Source organism: Zeus faber (genome assembly GCF_960531495.2).
Source record: "Zeus faber genome assembly, chromosome: 22".
NCBI lineage: Eukaryota > Metazoa > Chordata > Actinopteri > Zeiformes > Zeidae > Zeus > Zeus faber.
In genome coordinates this window covers 16338109-16357105 of record NC_137209.1, presented here as the reverse complement: position 1 = coordinate 16357105, position 18997 = coordinate 16338109, and the positions used below count along the sequence as shown (strand labels likewise).

The 18997-nt window shown below is 44.5% G+C and overlaps 1 protein-coding gene across 1 annotated transcript in view; it reads left to right on the top strand.

The window, feature by feature from the left end:
* Positions 1 to 16120, top strand: part of frem1a (Fras1 related extracellular matrix 1a) — a gene marked incomplete at its 5' end in the record, with an annotated part of 36580 nt that extends 20460 nt beyond the window's left edge. The window contains 19 exons of the mRNA XM_080023549.1: positions 194 to 390; positions 916 to 1120; positions 1615 to 1759; positions 2763 to 2904; positions 3895 to 4090; positions 4368 to 4632; positions 5591 to 6008; positions 8162 to 8363; positions 9031 to 9175; positions 9639 to 9768; positions 10170 to 10242; positions 10679 to 10828; positions 10943 to 11157; positions 12730 to 12777; positions 12868 to 13053; positions 13188 to 13319; positions 13595 to 13710; positions 13968 to 14053; positions 14539 to 16120. Coding sequence (XP_079879675.1) covers positions 194 to 390; positions 916 to 1120; positions 1615 to 1759; positions 2763 to 2904; positions 3895 to 4090; positions 4368 to 4632; positions 5591 to 6008; positions 8162 to 8363; positions 9031 to 9175; positions 9639 to 9768; positions 10170 to 10242; positions 10679 to 10828; positions 10943 to 11157; positions 12730 to 12777; positions 12868 to 13053; positions 13188 to 13319; positions 13595 to 13710; positions 13968 to 14053; positions 14539 to 14756 — 3269 coding nt within the window. The 3' untranslated portion in view covers positions 14757 to 16120. The remainder of the gene's footprint in view (positions 1 to 193; positions 391 to 915; positions 1121 to 1614; positions 1760 to 2762; positions 2905 to 3894; positions 4091 to 4367; positions 4633 to 5590; positions 6009 to 8161; positions 8364 to 9030; positions 9176 to 9638; positions 9769 to 10169; positions 10243 to 10678; positions 10829 to 10942; positions 11158 to 12729; positions 12778 to 12867; positions 13054 to 13187; positions 13320 to 13594; positions 13711 to 13967; positions 14054 to 14538) is intronic.
* Positions 16121 to 18997: the final 2877 nt, after the last annotated feature.

Below are 18997 nucleotides of genomic sequence, written 5' to 3'. Positions count from 1 at the left end.
TTGAAACGCATGTGGCGCCATTATGTGGCACCGTTGGCAAGCTACCCCTCATCTCTCCGCACTGTATAAAATTGGCACCCAACACTAAGCATGACACTTGCTGTAATGTTCCACCTTTGACGAATCCTTTTTTGAAACTTTAATGCTTTGTTGATTTTTTAGTTCTCTCCGTCTCTCTTTTTTTTGTTCTCAGCCTCTTTTGCCTACAAAGACATCACGGCCGGTCATGTGAACTACGTCCAGTCCAGGCACCAGCGGATGGAGCCCAAAGCGGACCAGTTCGTCCTCTGCGTGTCGGACGGAGCCCGCAGCTCCGCCCACGTCGCCTTCCACGTCCTCATCAACCCCAACAACGATGAGGTCCCCGAGTTCTTGATCAGGAACTTCACTGTAAGCTGCCCCCTCCCGGTTCCGATTGCTTCCTGAACAAAAAATTACACGCGGATGAACAAGTTCCACTTTGGAATGTCTTGATTTACAAATTGACAAGATTTACATCCCTCAAATGTAAAAAAACAAAAACAAAGGAAATGTATACATGCTTTATTTATATATATATATATAAATATAATTTCCCTATATGTGAAAGTAATCAAGAATAAGATAAATAGTACTTTATAGATCACCGTAGGGAAAATACAGATATTGCAGCAGCTCAGCAGGTAGGGGTTAGGGTTAGAAGTACATAGCAAGCAATTAATTAGTAATAATAATACGTCATCAAGTAATGAAGTGATTATAGGTGATAATAGGTAACAGTGGGGTTTGGATTTGGATTGGATTCTGTTTGGAATGTGAATGTGCTTGCAAGCTCATCACGCTTTTTGAGTCCTCCTGGATGGAGCCGGACGTTATATTATACATCCAAACGTTATACAATATTCATTGGCCTAAATGTACCGCGTCCTTCCATAGGTGCGGGAGGGAGGTGCGAGGCGGCTGGACTCTTCGCTTCTGAACGCCGTGGATTTGGACGTGCCCAAGAACGAGCTGCGCTTCAGCGTGGCCGAGCCCCCTGGCCACGGCAGCATCGTGCTCTACAGCGGAGAGGAGCCGGTCAGCAGGCGAAGAGGGGACGAAACGCTCGTACACGACTTTACAATGACAGAGCTGGGAAATGGTACTTTTTAAAACACCTTCATTTGTCAAATTAATAATTACATATACCATAGCGGGCCATGGACTACTATGCACTACTGTATGACCTCAGAGGGTTAAGGAAAACTGCTATTACTATTAACTATTAAGAAAATAAAAACTACTAACTAAAACCGAAAATGAACAAGAAAATATTATTGTCCAATAATAATTGTTAAATTTTTTATTGTATTTAAGTCAAGGTTTCCTTGAGAAAATTATTGCTTAATCATGTACGATCAAAATATGTTCAATTGTGAAAACACCCAATGGGCCGCATGATAGGCCCCCAGGCCTTGGATTTTTTTAATTAGTTATTTTACATTTTTATTAGATTTGCTTTTAAAATGTTTTTTATAACCACAATCTCAAAACTTCTGTTTTTTTATAAAAATAAATAAAAGTGCACACCGCTGTGACCATAGATTGAACTCCCTTTTAGAGATGCTTTGATTGATATCCACCACTGACTTCCAGGCGTGGCCCTGACCTACGTGCATGACGACTCTGAGAACATGGAGGACAGTTTCACCCTCCAGCTGAGCGACGGGAAACACACGCTCCACAGAAAAGTCGTGGTGACAGTGACGCCGGTCAACGACGAGGAGCCCAGAGTCATCAGGTCCGTGGGACACCGTCGGCGCTGTCGCCTTACGCGTCTGCTGGATAAGTTGCAATGGCACTCAATTTCGATCTTAAAAAAGAAACTCTGAAAGGAATGTCCAAAATGGCGTACTACACGTTCACGCTTTTGTAAGTAAAGCAGTGTCGTGCACGTTATGATGCACGTAACAGGAAGCAGCTTGGAAGGTAAATGCAACTTGATTGTAACACTGCAACACTCTGATCCGGGCATGCAGATTTATGGCATTAAATGTATCCCAGAATACAAAATTACCACCTGAACATCTCACTTACGACCAACAATTGGTTCGAACTTACATTCAAGGTTTTCTATTGACAGGCTGTGTCTACTGTAAAAGATAAAATTAACACTTGATCCCCAAGGGGGGAATTCAGGTGTTAGGGCGTCATAAAAAATGAAATAACAGTGCAATTCAAGTTTGAAGGGCTGTGAAGAAAAAAGGATACGTAAGAAATCAATAAAAATGAATAAAAACAATTTGTACACATCTATAAACAGAAGTTAGGGGCAGTAGCTTTGGCCTAGTCCATGGCAATGTAGCTGACACTGCAGCAACATAACTAAATATCGCCCTACAAAAACCTACACATGACTAACCTTCGTACTCTTGTTAAATTTGACAATTCTATTCATCGAGAACCATAAATCTGAAGTTTAGTGTCCACTGAAAATTTATACTGAGTTATAATTGTAATTTCTACGTAGCATAGCCTCACAAGTTGCCCCCACTGGGTAGCATTAGCAAGAGCAACTGTAGGTGGCGTGATACGAGGCAGAGATGTGGTTGCCCGTGGCAGTTATTCAGAAATAACCGCTGTTCCACAAAGCCATGTCATAGCACTTTTTATAGCTCAGTTGTTTTGAACGGTGAAATATAAAAAATATATATATATTTTGTTTTACGCCGATAATCGTAGAGAAGAATAGAAACTATCCTAACATCTTAACATACTCTATCCTCCTATCTCCCGATCTCCAGGAACAACGGATTGGAGGTGGAACCAGGGGAAGCGAGGCTCATTTCCAGTGCGACCCTCTTAGCGCAGGACCGCGATTCTTCGCCAGCGGAGATCGTCTACGTGTTCGAAAGCGTTCCCGCTCAAGGTCTGCTACAGCTCAAGGTCAGCACCATCTGCTTCCAAGTTCAACATTTTTCTTTGTGGGTGCAGGGGAGGTGGAGGGAGCGCAGCAACGCAGGGAGGGCAGGGGGAATTGGCTGCTTAAATGGGCCGGCCCATAAGGGCGCGGCAGCTTGTGGCGCCGTCTAGTTGTCTGACAGAGCGAGCTCCGCAAGGTACGCCTCATTTAGAATACTTTTGCGGGCATAAATTGTCTGGTCTGAAATCATATTGTTTGGAAATGATTCCGCTAAAAATAGATAATTCTAGGGTTATCTTAAGTGAGTTTTTTTTAAGGGAATACTAGACTTTTGAAATCTTTTTCAAAATAACACTTGTTTTCTCACCGCTAAATTGTATTATATTTTCTGCTTATTTGGCTTTATCTACAACTTACATGGTTCACTACCCTGTGACCCTGTGTTGTCTTGAATTTTTTTTTAACAAATATTAGGTCTTAAAGGGTTAGTAAGTCATCTTACATTTAAATTGGAGGTCTTCATATGAACATAAACATTTTGTCTGATCCTGAAGAACTTGACAAACTCGGTCAAAAACAAATACATGGATGGATCAGAGTCAGCATTTCTGAAGTCATAAAACCTGAAGCCTGAACCTCATACTAACATGTCACACGGTCCTGTAGAGAGAAATCCAAGAAAATCCTTCTACTAACCTGTGCAAATTTCTGTGTTAAATATAATAAATGGAATTATAATTCCTAATTACTAATCACAATTATCTTGGTATCTGACCTAATGGAAGCAGTTGATAGAATCATGTTGTTAATAACTTACCCCGCTTCTACCTAATAAATAATACTTCATAAAAAGGTAGTATTAAATCTAACTCTCCAATACCTGCTGACTCCCTGATATACCTTTCCCACCTTTTATCCTCTGATACATGCACTGATTTCCGCATGCGCGTAAATGTGCTCCGAGATTAAGTTGGATGGCGGTTCTGATAGCCGTGACCGACTTTCATTCTCAGGAGGGCCAGGAGTGGCTGACCCTCACACCTGGCGGCAACTGCACCCAGGAGGCCGTGGACATGAACCTCCTGCGCTACCTTCACACAGGCTCCCGCAGCGGCAGGGCGCAGGACTTCTTTGTCTTCCACCTGCGAGACGGGAGGAATCGATCGCCGGCACAGCACCTCCACATCTCTGTGAAGGATACGGAAAAGGGTGCTGCCTCACTCAGCAAAAAGAAATAATTGAAGCTTAAAATTACGTCATGTATTATTTTTTAAATATTAATTAACAGGTCGAATTATGTGTCTCAAATTATTTTGAGCATTGAGAAAATATGACACTTATTAAGGAAAAGCTTATTTTAAATTTTATTGTTTTTAACAAGTCTCGCCGGAGATAAAAACGACTTCTTCGGAGATCATTCAGCCCGATTCGACTACTGACCGATATTTTTCTCCCCGGTACGATCCTAACTCGGGCGACTTTTCAGGACACATCGCCGTCTCCGCGAAGCCGGTGAAAGTGAGCCGCGGAGATCGCGTGGTCCTCACCACGGACGCGCTGCTGGCTACGGACGGCACGGACAGACCGGAAGAGCTCCTCTACGTCATCTCCGCACCCCCTGCCCACGGACACCTGGAGTACATCAGGCACCCCGGCGCCTCCATCGGCACCTTCAGCCAGATGGACATCGTGGCAAACCTCGTCGCTTACGTGCACGACAACCGCGCAAGTGCGGCAACGGACCGATTTCAGTGAGAACGCCCTTCACCTTCCATTGACAGTGTTGTTTTTTTTTTTTTCCTCTCTGACCTAGATTCAGCGAGGTCAATACCAATTTCATCTCTGTGTTTCCAGACCTGAGATAGCAACAGGATGCACGCTGACCGTGTCGATCGCACGGCCGCAGGGAGGACCACACCTCCCGGCGTCTCAAAAGCTGGGTGATTTAAGTGGAAATAAACCCAGCTTAACTGAACTGGCAACCCCACAGCACCGGCGCATCGAGTTTCACAGGCTGGATGGATGAAGCATAGTTCCCGGATGTAGCTGCATTAAAAACCTAGATCTTGTTTTTCTGGATTTTATTTTACTCGTCACAAAGATGAATCGCTTAAATCAGGGGTCCCCAACCTTTTTATGATCACGGACTGAACCATATCTCACAAAAGGTTCACCGATTAGGAAACGGAGGAAAATAAATAGATCTACAATAAAAAACACAGGTTTTTTTTATTTGTTTTCGCTGGCTTGTTTTCGGTCTGAGATCGCTCTTGATCGCGGCGCGGAGATCTCTTATGAACTTTTGATTGGGCGGGCGAGACGCGCGTTTAATGTGTGTTAATGGAAGATCATAGATAATTATCGGGCTTTGCAAAAAATAAAAATAAAAGCGCAGGCTAAACAGGACACCCCCGCCCACCTTCTCATGGCCTGGTGGCAAATGCCTGGCGGCCGAGGCCCGGTGGTTTTGAACCTCTGGCTTTACCAGCACAGCCTTTGAGATGCTGAAAGGTGTGTTGTGTCTCCGCAGCCTTGCACTGAGAAAATACAGTAAGCATGCAGCCCGTCAGTATATCTCAGTACTGGACGCAGAGGGGTGCAATTGGTATTGACCTCCTTGTCTAAATCTGGGTGAGATAGACCGAAATCAAATTTCCGCAAAAACTGGAGTAACCCTATAACGCCCCTTCCATGCTGTGTTTGGTACAGGTTCTTTGTCAGCAACGGCAAAGCCAGCCGAAACGGAACCCTCGAGGTCGCCGTGGAGACGGCCGACCGCGTGCTGCCGTCGCTCACCCGGAACGAGGGCCTCGCGGTGCCCCGCGGCTCCTCCGTCGCACTGGGCCCCGAGCACCTGGCCCTGTCCGATCCGGACACGCCCCCCGGCGACCTGGCCTTCGTCCTCCTCCAGCCGCCGCAGTACGGGCAGCTGCTCTTGGCCGGCTCCCTGCTGACGGCCGGGGCCAACTTCACCCAGAAAAACGTGCAGGAGCTGGAGGTGTCGTACCGACACGACGGGGGTCAGTCGCAGATCGACCGGTTCACCTTCGCCGCCTCCGACAGCACGCGCCGGGGTTTCCTGCTGGACGGCAGCCTGCAGACGGAGCCTGTGTTCTTCACCATTCAGGTCGATTTATATTGTTCACCGCAATGTAGAATTGTGTGGGCAAGGTCAGCCGGCTCTGAGCCAGCGCCTGAAATGACGCTTCCCCTCCTGGGAAAAACAGAGTGTTGTCTCAATATATCATTGTAAACATGGCCATATCATTTAAAATGATCGCGGCTCACACTCTGACGGCGTCTGTGCCCACGGCACGCCAGCGATGGGGGGGGGGATTTTAGAAGTAGGTTATTTTAGTTGACTCCTTTTCCTGATGTAACGAAAGCGCCGTACGTTCTCCGTCACTCTCTCATCCCCCAGCCCCCACTCCGCCATGTCCCCCCCCACTTCTCAAACCGAATTTACGCCCTTGTCTTCAGCGATTTTACTTATGTCATGGGCACGCTACACGACATTCAAAGCAATGAGGTCGCTGCACCATTCACACTGCACAACTTTCTGTCTTGTGATCAACAATCTTGCAGTCGTTGTGGTTTTCACACTACATGACTGATCGGCGACAGGGAGTCACGCATTACAACATCTTTCACCAGGAGGAATGGTGAAAGATGTTGACTGGTCTGGGATTCCTCCTGGTGAATCAGTTCCCGTGCGTGTTTTCGTGACAAAATGTAAACTACATTTTGTCACGAAAACACACACGGGAATTGGCAGCGGAAATTATGCAATACCATGCGGGGGACAGGGCTATTAACTTTTTAATTCATATTGATTCTTGATCACTGTAAAAAAAAATAATAATGAAATAATAATAATAAAAGCAGAGTTTGATTAAGAAATATATTAAAAACCTGGAGAAGAAAGGTAAAATAGGTATGTTGTGTTGTGTGTATGTGTTTCTGGCTGTTGCTCCGTGCTCTCCCATGCACCCTGTGTCTGCTCTCATTGGCTCTAGCTCGTTGTGTCACTCCCACCTCGATCGGACACGGCCAGATATTAATTATGCTTGACATCTCGCCGGCGTCTGCCAGTCCCCTCCCGCACATGGTATCGCGTGATTTGCAGCGTCGCTTCCCACGTGTTTTTTCGAGACAAAGCGTAGTTTGGAGACCCGACAGGCTGGTCTGGGATTCCTCCCGGTGGTAGATGTTGTCATGTGTGGCTCCCTGTCGCCGATCAGTCATGTAGTATGAAAACCACGAGACGGCAAGATTGTTGATCACAAGACAGAGAGTTGTGCAGTGTGAACAGTACAGCGATCTGACCGCTTTGAAAGTCGCGTGGTGTGCCCATGACGTAACAAGTATCCATTTTAAAGAGAACAAAATACTTTGGACGCTCTGCTCTCTCAAAGAAGGAATTTGAAGAAAGATTTCCTTATTTAAAGGATGCAATGTTTTATTTTCATTATACAATTACACAAGTCGAAAAGATAATTTCCAACATCACATGTTTTTCCCCCTCATTTTAAGAAATCAAGTGCATCCCGTTGCCATGTAATTTTGCATCATTAATGTATCTTTTTGTTTTGTTTTCTCCGTTTTACCTTTTTTGACGGGAGATTATTATTTTTTTTTGTACTATACATGTCATCGTTTAGATCGGATCTTACCGCCGCTTTTAAATCAACAAAACACCTTTGAATAGTCCAACCGGCGGAGGGGACTGGGTCGGCATCTCAGGCTCAGCCCTCGATTGGTTCCGCCCTTTTATCTCCAATAGAGGTTCCTCCCCCTCCTCCCACACAAATTCCAGAGCCTGGTTGAGATAAGCAAACTATTTTTTTTGTTTACAAAACGGATAAGTGGAGCGGATCAGAGTGTGGATCGTTTTTCCACCTACGTCAAAAAATACAAAAAACAACCCGGGTGTGATTTTGGACGGTGTTAGTAAGTGCACGAAGAAAGAGACTCAGTTGTGAAGTCCAACTTTTTTCAAATATAAGTCCAAAAATAAGTCCAATATTTATACATTTGTATCCTTCCCTTGACTACTGCAATTGCATTTACTTATCACCCGGACCTCCATTTCCCGATTATAACTTGTGTGTGTGTGTGTGTGTCGAAACAATTTATGCATTTCTTTGCCATTGCGCTACAGCACTTTGCTATGAGCTGGTTTGTTCTGTGCTGAATGGTAAATAAATAAACTTGAGCTTGGTTTATGGTTCACGAAATCCAGGTTGCATGACTTATTAACTCTCCGTTTACAAATTGCAGGTCAAGCAATTGGATAATTCTGCTCCAGAGATTGTGAGCCTCAAACCCCTGTGGAAGGTGGAGCTGCTGACCGACGGGCGCTATGGGATTTTCCTGTCGTCCCGGGAACTGAAGGCTCGAGACGGCCATTCCGGAGAAGAGGAGCTCCGGTTCTGTGTCGTCCGCCCTCTTTACTTTGGCTACCTGGAAAACTCCAACACAGGTTTGCAAGTTAAACGGAGCCCCGCAGCTCAGACTGGTATATTTCAACAAGTGTAAGAAAGTGGAAGATTTATGGAAGAGTTGTTTTTTTTTTTTTTTTTTCCTTCTGCTTAATTGACCGCCTTAGATTTTGTTGTATAATATTGTTCGGTGATCTAACTAGCACATTTCTCAAATCAAATCATCTCACCTCTTTGCTGATGAGCATTCATTTTATTTATTTATTTCCAAAAAATAGTTTGGTTTCATCCCATTTATTTTTTTCTGAAAAATATCCTTTTTTTTCACTTGGGATTCATTTTGATTTCACAAAATTTAGCATTTGCATATGTCAAAGGTCAAGTGCCTCACATGTTTATAACATTTTCTCGTAAGCGTCCTCCACACAACACACTCTTGGATTTTGTTTAATTTAGGTTTGAGTATCTTTTTTAGGATTTGAGTATAATATTTTCCTATCTTGTTTTTTTTTTTTTGGCTAAGCTTGGGGAGAGTTGGTATTTACGCTGGATAAACTCTTAATTTAGCAGAAATGTCTGGTTTGTTTTAAAAATGTACTTATTTCACGTCCTTGAATTAGAAATGAAAAGAAGCCTTCTTCTCCTTCACAGTACTGTGACTCAAAGATGCAAGACCCTGACAATGTCTTATCCCCGTGCTCCCTGCAGGTGATTTTGTGCAGCATTGCTTCTCTCAGACAGACTTGAACAGGAGAATCATCATATATATTATCAACATGGCCGTCCAGTCTCTATCTGACAGTCTGGAGTTCAAAGTGTCAGATCCCCTTGGCAACACTGGCCCTTCCCACACGTAAGCCCAAAAACAAGGGGTTCACGCAAGTTGTTGACCCCCGTCATTACATTTTATTTTTATTTTATTATTTTACATGAAAGGATGTAGTTTCTCTGTTTTTCAACCGGGGCCTTATTGACATGTTGGTACCCGTCAGCTTTTTGAACCGCTCGCAGCACAACCCCGCTGAACGCCTCACTATTAAGAAACAAACCACCCTGCTGCAGCTCCTCACTGTGCTAAAAAGCAGTCACACAACAACGTCTTAAACGTTTGCCCCGTCGGCCTGCATTTAAGCACATGAGGAAGCCGCAGAGGAGCGGCGCATGTTGCGATTATAAAGCATTCCGCAACGTTGTCCTATGAATAGTTCTAAATTATTGAAATCAACATTTTAAAGGCCTGGGTAGAAAATTGTATTAACCTGTCCTTTTAAAGTTTTCGCATATGGCACTTCATGGGTATTTCACCTTCCTCTCAGGCTTGAGCTGCACTGGTCCAGTGTAGAGCTGTCTCAGTCGGAATACTCCGCATGCGAGGACCAGGGAACCATCTCCGTGGATATCATTCGAGAGGGAAACATGGCCGAATCCCTGTATATCACCCTGAAGGTTTGTGTTTTCTATGTTTCTGAGGTTCAGGCGGTATGAGCGAAATATATACAATATCAGAAAAACAACTATTCACGTCAGTCCAAACTTTGGAGATCAATTGTAATTGTAACTTTAATTTCAAGTTGCTTTCTAAACTTGCTCATCATCTAATACTTACTACAATTAAGGGTACATTCACCCCAAAGGTCCAAAATGACACCCTAACCCTAACCATCTCTAACCTTATACCTAAAGTTAACCATCTCTAACCTTAAACCTAAACTTAACCATCTCTAACCCGAGATTTTCCGTCTACTGGGGTTAGGGTGATAGATTGGTAATGTCTCGGATAGGACATGTTGTACTTCTCTTCTTCCACTACTTCTTCATTTTATTACATTTTTTTTCCCAACTTCTAGGTTAAAGAAATCACTGCAACAGCAGGAAAAGACTTCCTTTCAAACCCTTCCACCCTCATTCAGTTTGATCCAGGTAGGTGCTCAACTCTCTATATCTAACATACCAAGGTCCAATACCATTATCAAAATGATGAGTCACAATAATAGTGAGGTAATTGATTTTGAAACCATGTGTTTTTATTATCGTAAGCAATACATTTATTCACCTCTTTATTTTGACAAAATCAGATGAAACGTGTCGCTGACTTCTAAAAGTAAAACATAACGGGAGAACTCACCTTACGTTGGTATCAGATCTAGGGGAGCATTTAGAGAATTTTTTCCTCGTACATTCATACATGAGCACAATATCAGACCAGATGCAGGTATCAATATCTTATTTCCCTAAAATAACAATTTAAGAATTAACAATTAAATTTTATATATATGATATAAAAACAATACAATAGTATAATGGCTTGTTAAGCCCAACTCCACAAAATGTGCCCTTGTCAATGCTCTCTTGCTAGGTGTGTCCAAGAGGAGCTGGAAAACTGAAGTCATCCAAGACCATCTGGAGGAGGCTGAAGAAACTTTTGAAGTCTCATTGGTGTCCCCCGAGGGCACCGTGTTGGGCTGCGTCTCCAGCGCTCACATTACCATCAAGGACTCGGGAAGCGGTAAGAATTCAATTCAAATTCTATTTAACGCTGTCAGTCTGCCAAGCTAGCAAGCCAACAGGTCTTCTACAGAAGAAGAGATTTCCTCAAAGTATCTGTTAAAATTTCTTCCAGGTCAATGCCGGCCAAAGCAGGAGAGCAAGGGCCTCCCGGTGCTTGGAGGCAAGAAGGTTGGGTCTGAGACCTACCCCCAGCACGGCTCCATCCGGCTGGAGAAACTGCCCCTCGCCACTGACTCCCAGATCGTCTGGAGTCGCGGCGACAGCCTTCCCGCCCCCGAGTCTGAGCTCCCCAGGAAGAAACTTAGAGTCGTGGGGAATCCAAAGACGGTGAGTACCTTGAGCCCCATTTATGATTGGTGCCTATGTACGACAGATTGCGTAGGAATACAAATGTTTGGGATTCCTATAAGCCAGACTTGAGTGCTGGCGCCTTCGACGGTAAATGGAAGAGGCTCACGCCCCTTTCCCCCTGCACCAAAAACCCCGGTGACGCCTGCTAACGTCCGGCATTTGTCACCAGTGGGAAAGGGAAAAACCCGGGCCTCAGTCCCGGATCAGATGACCCGGGTTTTAATCGGCTCCGCCTCCGATCGCTCTGATGTGAACAGGACACACGGGCCCAGCCGCTCATTTTGGGCCCCTTTACCTGCACGATGCGACGCGCATTGAAATTCCAGACTCTGGCGCATAAATTAACAGGAATATCCGTGTATCATTCCATCATTTCATATCCCATTTGGAGTCCAAAATCAGAAGTTAATGACTTTGTTACGCATGAGGGACCATGAGTATGGGGATCGCACCCCAGGGGAAACCCCCCGCCACCAAAACACCGGTGCTCCCCGCTGCTTCTACTGTAGTGTTGGGTCGTTCATGAACGATCTGATTCTTTTGAACGGCCCAAAATACGTTTTTTTTCTACAGTTTTCTGCTGTCGTTGTTTGTTTAAGTTGCTGTCTCCTCTACTGTTTTGTTCCAAATCACACTGGAACCAGGAAACGCCCCCTTTCCGGCATGTTCGTGACGTGGAACGTGACGCACCGGGAAAAAAAACAACCACATTTCTCCTGGCAATAGGAAAGGTGTCAATCATCTATTTTTTTGTGGGTCAACCCACTAATTTGGTGTGAAAACGGTATGAGGACATTTTAGATTGATGTGATTGTAATTTGGTATGAAAGGCAGCGGCTGCTGTGCGTCACAACATGGACCATCTGCACTGATGGGGTTTGAAGACAGGTTTGATTTATGTTCTGTTTTTACCATTTTCCACCGACATGCAGGGATGTCCAGATAGCAGTCTTGTTTAAAGATAACTGTGATCAGGGTTTAAATTTGGATTTGGTTGGTTTATGGACGAATTACATTTTATTTATTTTTTATTTTTATTTTATTTTTTTAAAGACTCATTGAATAAGCCGTCTTATAGATGACTCAGGCAGGTAGTAGTCAGGCAGTATTTTTTCCAGCTTTTATTTTTGTTCCACTGCAAACCAGAGAAATAGCTCCAGCATGTGGGTTTCAAAAGATGTTTTCATTTCAACAATTTTCAGGAAGTAAAGTTGCATTATTCGAAAGAAATGCAAGCGTGCCGTGTGGTGTGTATAACTATAAACGTATTCATGATATCTCTGGTGGAAAGCCTATCTTTTGGCGTAGAGCTGCTCTCGCAGCCCAGAAATGTGTTCGCTCATAACTGATTATTTTCCGACTTGCGTGTCTTCACTAAGATCAGGATCTCTCGGCCAACAATCAATTCAGGGTTTGGGTTTGTCATAGATGGCACCACGTTCCAAAGTTCTCGCGCTTATTCCTTTGCACCCTTTAGCTTGAGAAACAGCTTTTGTCTGAAACGTTGTCATTACCCTTGCCGTTTGCCTTTATTTTTGCCTTTTTCAGATTAAACCCTCATCGGTTCTCCACAACGGGACCGACCTCATCTACACGGTAAGCCCTAAAAAAAAACGCTGATTCCGAGCGGACATCACCGCTCGTGGCGACGCAACGGACTCTTTCTTTCATCTGTTTTTGTCGCAGTACCACGGCATCATGAGGGTGCGGGTGGAGGACGGCGACTTGCCCTCGCGGAAGGGGAGGAAGGCCAATGTCCGGGTGGTCAGCAGAGGGGCGCCGAAGCAGGCGCCGCCGGCGATCAGCAAGTCCGGATCCACGCCCCGGAGAAAGGTCGCAGGCGTTCAGGAACCTCGACCGTCCCGGGGAAAGGTGAGCTGTTACTGGGAGGTATCCCACACGCGGAAGACTCGTTTTGAATCAAGGCGATATGGAACGACGTCAGATTGAGTGCTTTCCTCTCATTTTCTCAATTCCTCCCATCGCCCGATCCCAAACGTCCGTAGGCCCCCGTGGAAAGCTCAGTGGCAAAGCCCTGCGTCCCAGAGCTCATGGGGCTCCTGCACTTCAACCACACCACCGCTCGGCTCGTGTACTGCGACGGCGTCAACTGGAAACCCTGGGCACCAACAGATGAGGTTTTTTGTTTGTTTGTTTTTCTTTTTACGAAATGAATGTATACCTCCATTTTGTGGCGCACACTTCACTTATATTCCTTCACTTATGTGGCATATTTAAAAAAAAAACACGAAATGACTTCTCTTCCCTCTCGACACTCGGTGGCCACTTCGACAAAACGCCGAGGACACATTTCAACATAAGGATCAATAAGTGTTTCTTCTTCCTCTATTTATGAACAGTCCGTGAGAAGTCGGACACGTCAAATGATGCCTGTCTTCTATTAAAAACGCAGATGGTGGCCGGTCAGATGTGCCCCCAAGGGTGGACCTTTTACAGCGGCTCCTGTTACATTCTCAGCACCGACCACAAAGCCACGTGGAGCACCGCTAGCAGGGCCTGCAGGGAGAGGTCAGTGTGGCGGCTTGCTGTGACGACTGTTCTCAATGGGGATCCTGTGCATGGAAAATTTGAATGCAGCCATTTCAATTTCCACAAATTATCAATGCGATGAAAGTTAGGGGGTCAAAAGGAACAAAATATAGGATGGTGTGGAAGAAAGCAGGCTCAGTTTAACGGTTAACAGTAAATACATTGAAGAGAAACACTTAGTTTTAAGAATAAACGCATACGCCGCAATATCAGTGCAGTTCCGTGTTTGATTTCAGATATCGAGGCAATCTTCTGAGTGTGGCCTCTCAATCTGACATGGATTGGCTGTGGGATTTCAGCGGAAGGCGTCCGTTCTGGATAGGTGTGTTGTTATTTTTATCTCCTCGGCCATTCCGGCCTTCAGAGGCCTTCTCCAGTACATACCTCCATCGTTTCCGTTCCCTCATTATCACCTCCGCGTTGTGCATTTTTGTGGCGAAATAAAACGACTACAGTTTTTAAACATCTCTTTTTAGCAAGTCAGTTATGTGTCGCAAAATCATGCAAACCTTTACGTTCGCTGAAACCATTATTGACTAGCTAGTCCATAATAGTGTTGGTGAGAAATATACAAAAAATATTCCTAACGCGTATTGAGATGGCTTTAGAAGTTCATAGAAATTGGATGTTCAGCAATGTATCAAAAGCGCCTGTAATTTCAATATTTAGCCATGACAGTTGCTGCAAAGTAAATTCACTGCACGGCTTTGTTGAGAGTTCGCCTCTCCAAGCATTGAAGACAATCCATCCAGTCATACTCTTGTCCATGAGGATGCCTTTTTTTGTTCCCCCTCCTGTTTCCCCGAGGTCTGAGCGACAGAGAAGGCCGCGGACGGTGGGAGTGGCTGGGCGGCGAGCCGCTCAGCTACACCAACTGGAGGAAAACGCCGCCCAGGTCCAAGAGGAAGGGGGGCGGGAGGTGCGTCCTCGTCTGGAGGAGGGCCAAGTGGCAAATCAGAGACTGCGCAACCGGCAGGGGCCATCGCTACGTGTGCTCCGCCAAGCCTCGGGTGAAGCGGCGTTAGTCACGTGGCGTCTCGTCTGACGCGGCGCCGTCGGGAATCGGAACCGTGACAGATGAATGAATAAAGGCGCCTGAATAAACGCCTGATCCTGCATGTTCCTGAAGTGACCCGGTCGTGCATCTAGCGTTTGTTTATCCAAACCTCACATATCGGGACGAGCTCGCAGGGACCGTGCTAGTTTGAGCTGGTTCAAGGGGGGGGGGGGGACAAAAAAAAAACACCTTTTTAATTTACAAACAAGCTGCGTCGCTCGTTCAGGGGAAAGGACCTGAAAGGCCAGCAGCAATGTTTTAGCCCTGGTGTACTTGCGCTGCTGCTCGATAATTCGCCTTGAAAAGCCAGTAGCTTTTCATTGCTTCAACATAGAATTAACAAATACAAATGATGTCGTTACGGCCTCATCACCATGACCAGGAGATTTTTTTTTTTAAGGTAGGTTGGAAGTTGCCTGGGAAAAAGGATGGGCTGGTCTGGTCTGGGCTGATGTTAAGCCGGCGGCCTCCGCAACCCGGGATGATGTATGGATGGATGGATTTCTCGGCGTATCGTTCAAATAATTAAAAAAAAAGAAAAAAATGTATATACAATATAAAAATAAAAAAAAAAATCGAAAAATGGGGAATGTTAAATATGAGTGATCATGTGAAAATGGTTGAAAATTCAATTTCACCCAAGTCACGTCCTCTACGAACGGGAAATGGAAAAGAATGGAATATCTTTTCGAAAGCTTCACGGCTCCCTGTCGATGTCGAAGTAGAATTTCCAGATGTTGGTTTTTGAGTAAATGAGTTGGTAATATAGGATATTCATATGTTTGTTTCCATAATTATTCATAAACCACTTGGGAAAATGATTTTTTTCACCAACAGTTTTGATTCATTCCTGTGGGCTTTGGATGAATTAATATGTAATTTTCAACAACATATATATGACAGATGCTATTTACTAGTACTTCTATTGTCTTTATCTTTTTACCTAACCAATTATTCCTGTAACATACCTCAAGGTTTAATTTTAAAAGCATTTATGTGAAAATTGACGGTATATTTACATTGTACATGATACACTTGCTGAAATAACTGACATTACTAGCTACTATTGTGAGTAAGAGCCATTGATCTATATACAGCAGGTCTGATTATTGTGGTTTTATGGACCCTCAATATCTGACTAATATCTGAATAAAAAGCTGACTTCAGGGGTGTAAAACTTCAATACCGTCTTACATGTTCAAATACCTTTCAACATATTTGATGTTTATTAATGATGCGTAGCTTGCCGAGCTGGTTCTGTCAGACAACTCGCGGCGCCACACACTTCCAAGCCCTTATGGGCCGGCCTATTTAAGCAGCCCATCCCTCCTGCCCTCCCTGCTTTGCTTCCTGCTTTGCTGCCTTTTTGCTTGCTGCTTGCTGCTTGCTATGCTCCCTCCACCTGTTGGGCTCTACTCTTCTATCCAATGGGGGGGATTTCAGGCTCATCACACAAATATTTCAAGCTTATTTTGCATGCCTACGTTTTCTGTGAGCCTCGCCGGGAGCGATGAGCAGTAGAGCCCAGACGCCAACCTCAAACAATGTAATATAAAGATAATGGTGATCTAAGAGCTGTCGGTCAGAATAATGGTTTATCATGGGGTGGAGCTGGGGTCGTCTCGTAGTCATGAGCAGGATTGCTGGTTCGATTCCTGACTCCTCCTGGAAGCACGTCGAAGGCTCCTTCAAACAAGCCACTGGATCCGTAACTACCTCTGCCTCTGGGGATTCATAAAGTGTGATCTTATCTTGATACAACAATAAACAGTGACTTTTTTGATTTATAGCTTCTGGAAATCTCTGCACATGTGCAGAGAAATAAACTTTTTTTTTTTTTTTTTTGAGAATGCATGACCACTCCTTTTCTGATGTGCAGGGCCATGTTTGCTTCAGGGTAGCAGGCAATGTGATTATCCCCATCATGTGATCTCCAGCTGGGGGATGAAAGGCAGCCTTTCACAGTTCCTCAGAGGTTCTCAGACTCTGAGCTACAGTAGATAGACCTTGTTCTCCGACGCGGTGAGTGCATTGGACGCGACTTAGCAAATGCAATTGATTTTTTTAACTGGGTTACTTTTAAGTTGCTGTGTATAATGTGCTTGTGTGTATCTGATAAAACCGTTTACATTGTATGCATTGTTTTTGTAATATGTGAATTCCTGCAGAAAATCGGACACATTGACTTGTGATTTTAACTGCGGATCAGAATAGATTGCTTTGTTTGTTGACAGAGCCCGATCTGTTAAAAGAAAAACACGAGATTTGTTGAACATGTAATCAAACACCAGTTGCTAAAGTAAGTAAAGTACTAAAGTTACTCAAGTAAATATCCTTTTCTAAAAAGGGGAGGCTCACATGGTCACACGTGTCTTGGTGTATTTTTTGAACATGTTTTAGATAAGTGACAGTCACATTTTATTAAAGGGTGTCTATTATGCTTTCCAACGGGTTAATATAGGTCTCTGAGGTCCCCAAAACATGTATTTGAAGATTATTGCTGAAAATGTCGCTGTGATTATGCATTCTAGCCATTCTAAACATGCCTCTATAACCCCCCTGTTCTCGACGAGCTGTTTCTGTGTGTGTTTGGCTTTAAATTCCCCAGTTTGCCCCAGTTCTGTGAGCCTCATGTATGAAGTATGTGAACTTTCACTTATTACACCATATGAGTCCACCAAAATCTGTTTCTGAATGAATGTGAGGTGCCAAATAAGCAATCCAGGTGCTGAATCTTCACTTATATTAGTTGTACAAGGCCTAATTTAAAAGTTTGTTCTGACTTTGGTTGCCATGCTTAGAGCCTGTGTCAGAGACTGCAGTGGGCTTTTTTTTGTTTCATTCAATTACTAAGTGTCTGAAAATAAAATACATCTACAATAAAAACAGTTTTTATTGGTTTTGTTTGGAAAAGCCTACAGACCTAGCATACCTTTTTATTTTTTGTTCGAAGGAAAATCTTTTTTAGACAATTATTTTTTAAATACTTTACATTTCCCCTGTCTGCCGTTTTGTCACGGATAGTTAGTATTAATTCCTGTTTCTTTTAAAAGATTTGTGCTGGTCTGTGAAGCCAATGGAGCAGTTCCCGGCAGCGGTTGTTATTCTCCAGCCCTGGGTGGAGGTGCTCAGATTTGTTCTAATTCTAATGTGTCTCAATGTGACGTAGGAACAAGACACAAACATGAACGACTTGTTGAATCACATGTTTAATGAAATAGGCATCTCACAAAAAACTGGGTTGTCTTATTTAACAGTTTGTGTGTTAGTACGTCCATCAGAGACCCAATTGTATGCGCACAAGCACTGAAAGAGTTTTTCACTCTAGGTCCACTTCAAAAACCTTACTGTTGCAAGTAGGAGGCGGAGCAACTTCCTGTTTTTAGTCTGTGATGTTAAGGCAGATGGGGCCAACAAAAAATGGCGTATGGATGTATAAAACAGTCAATAAAACCCCAAAAAACTGAAAATGAAAAGCCGCCTACCGGCTGAACAGATGCACAGACGACGCGGTCTCCCAGGTACTGCACACCACGCTCAGGCACCTGGATGGACGGAAGGGGGCCTATGTGAGATTGCTGTTCATCAATTATAGTTCAGCTTCCAATACCATAGTCCGCACCAGACTGGCTGTCAAGCTGCGGAAGCTAACACTGAACACTCCACTTTGTGCCTGGATCCTGGACTTCCTCTCAGCCCGGCCCCAGGTGGTGAGAGGAAAAAGGAGTGGCAGAAAAAAGGAGAGCCCCATGACTGTGGCCAGGTCCAGCTCCAACACCATCATCAAGTTTGCTGACGACACCGTCATGGTGGACCTGATCACGATGACGATGAGAAGGCCTACCGCGAGGAGGTGGCTGACCTGTCACTCTAGTGCTGGGACAACAGCCTCCTCCTGAACGTCAGCAAAACTAAGGAGCTGATTGTGGACTTTAGGCGAGGATTACAATCGAGGAAGCAACACGCCATTGGTGATTAATGGGAATTCTGTTGACAGGGTGAGCAGCTTCAATTACCTGGGAGTCCACATCACGGAGGACTTAGGAAATGGACAACACATACAGACACTGTGGTGAGAAAGGCGAGGCAGCTTCTTTACCACCTCAGGCAGCTGAAGAAATTTGGGTTCTCGGTGAGGATCCTCAAGTCCTTCTGCTCTGGAGCAGTGGAAAGCATCCTGACAGGCAACATCACTGCCTGGTTTGGGGA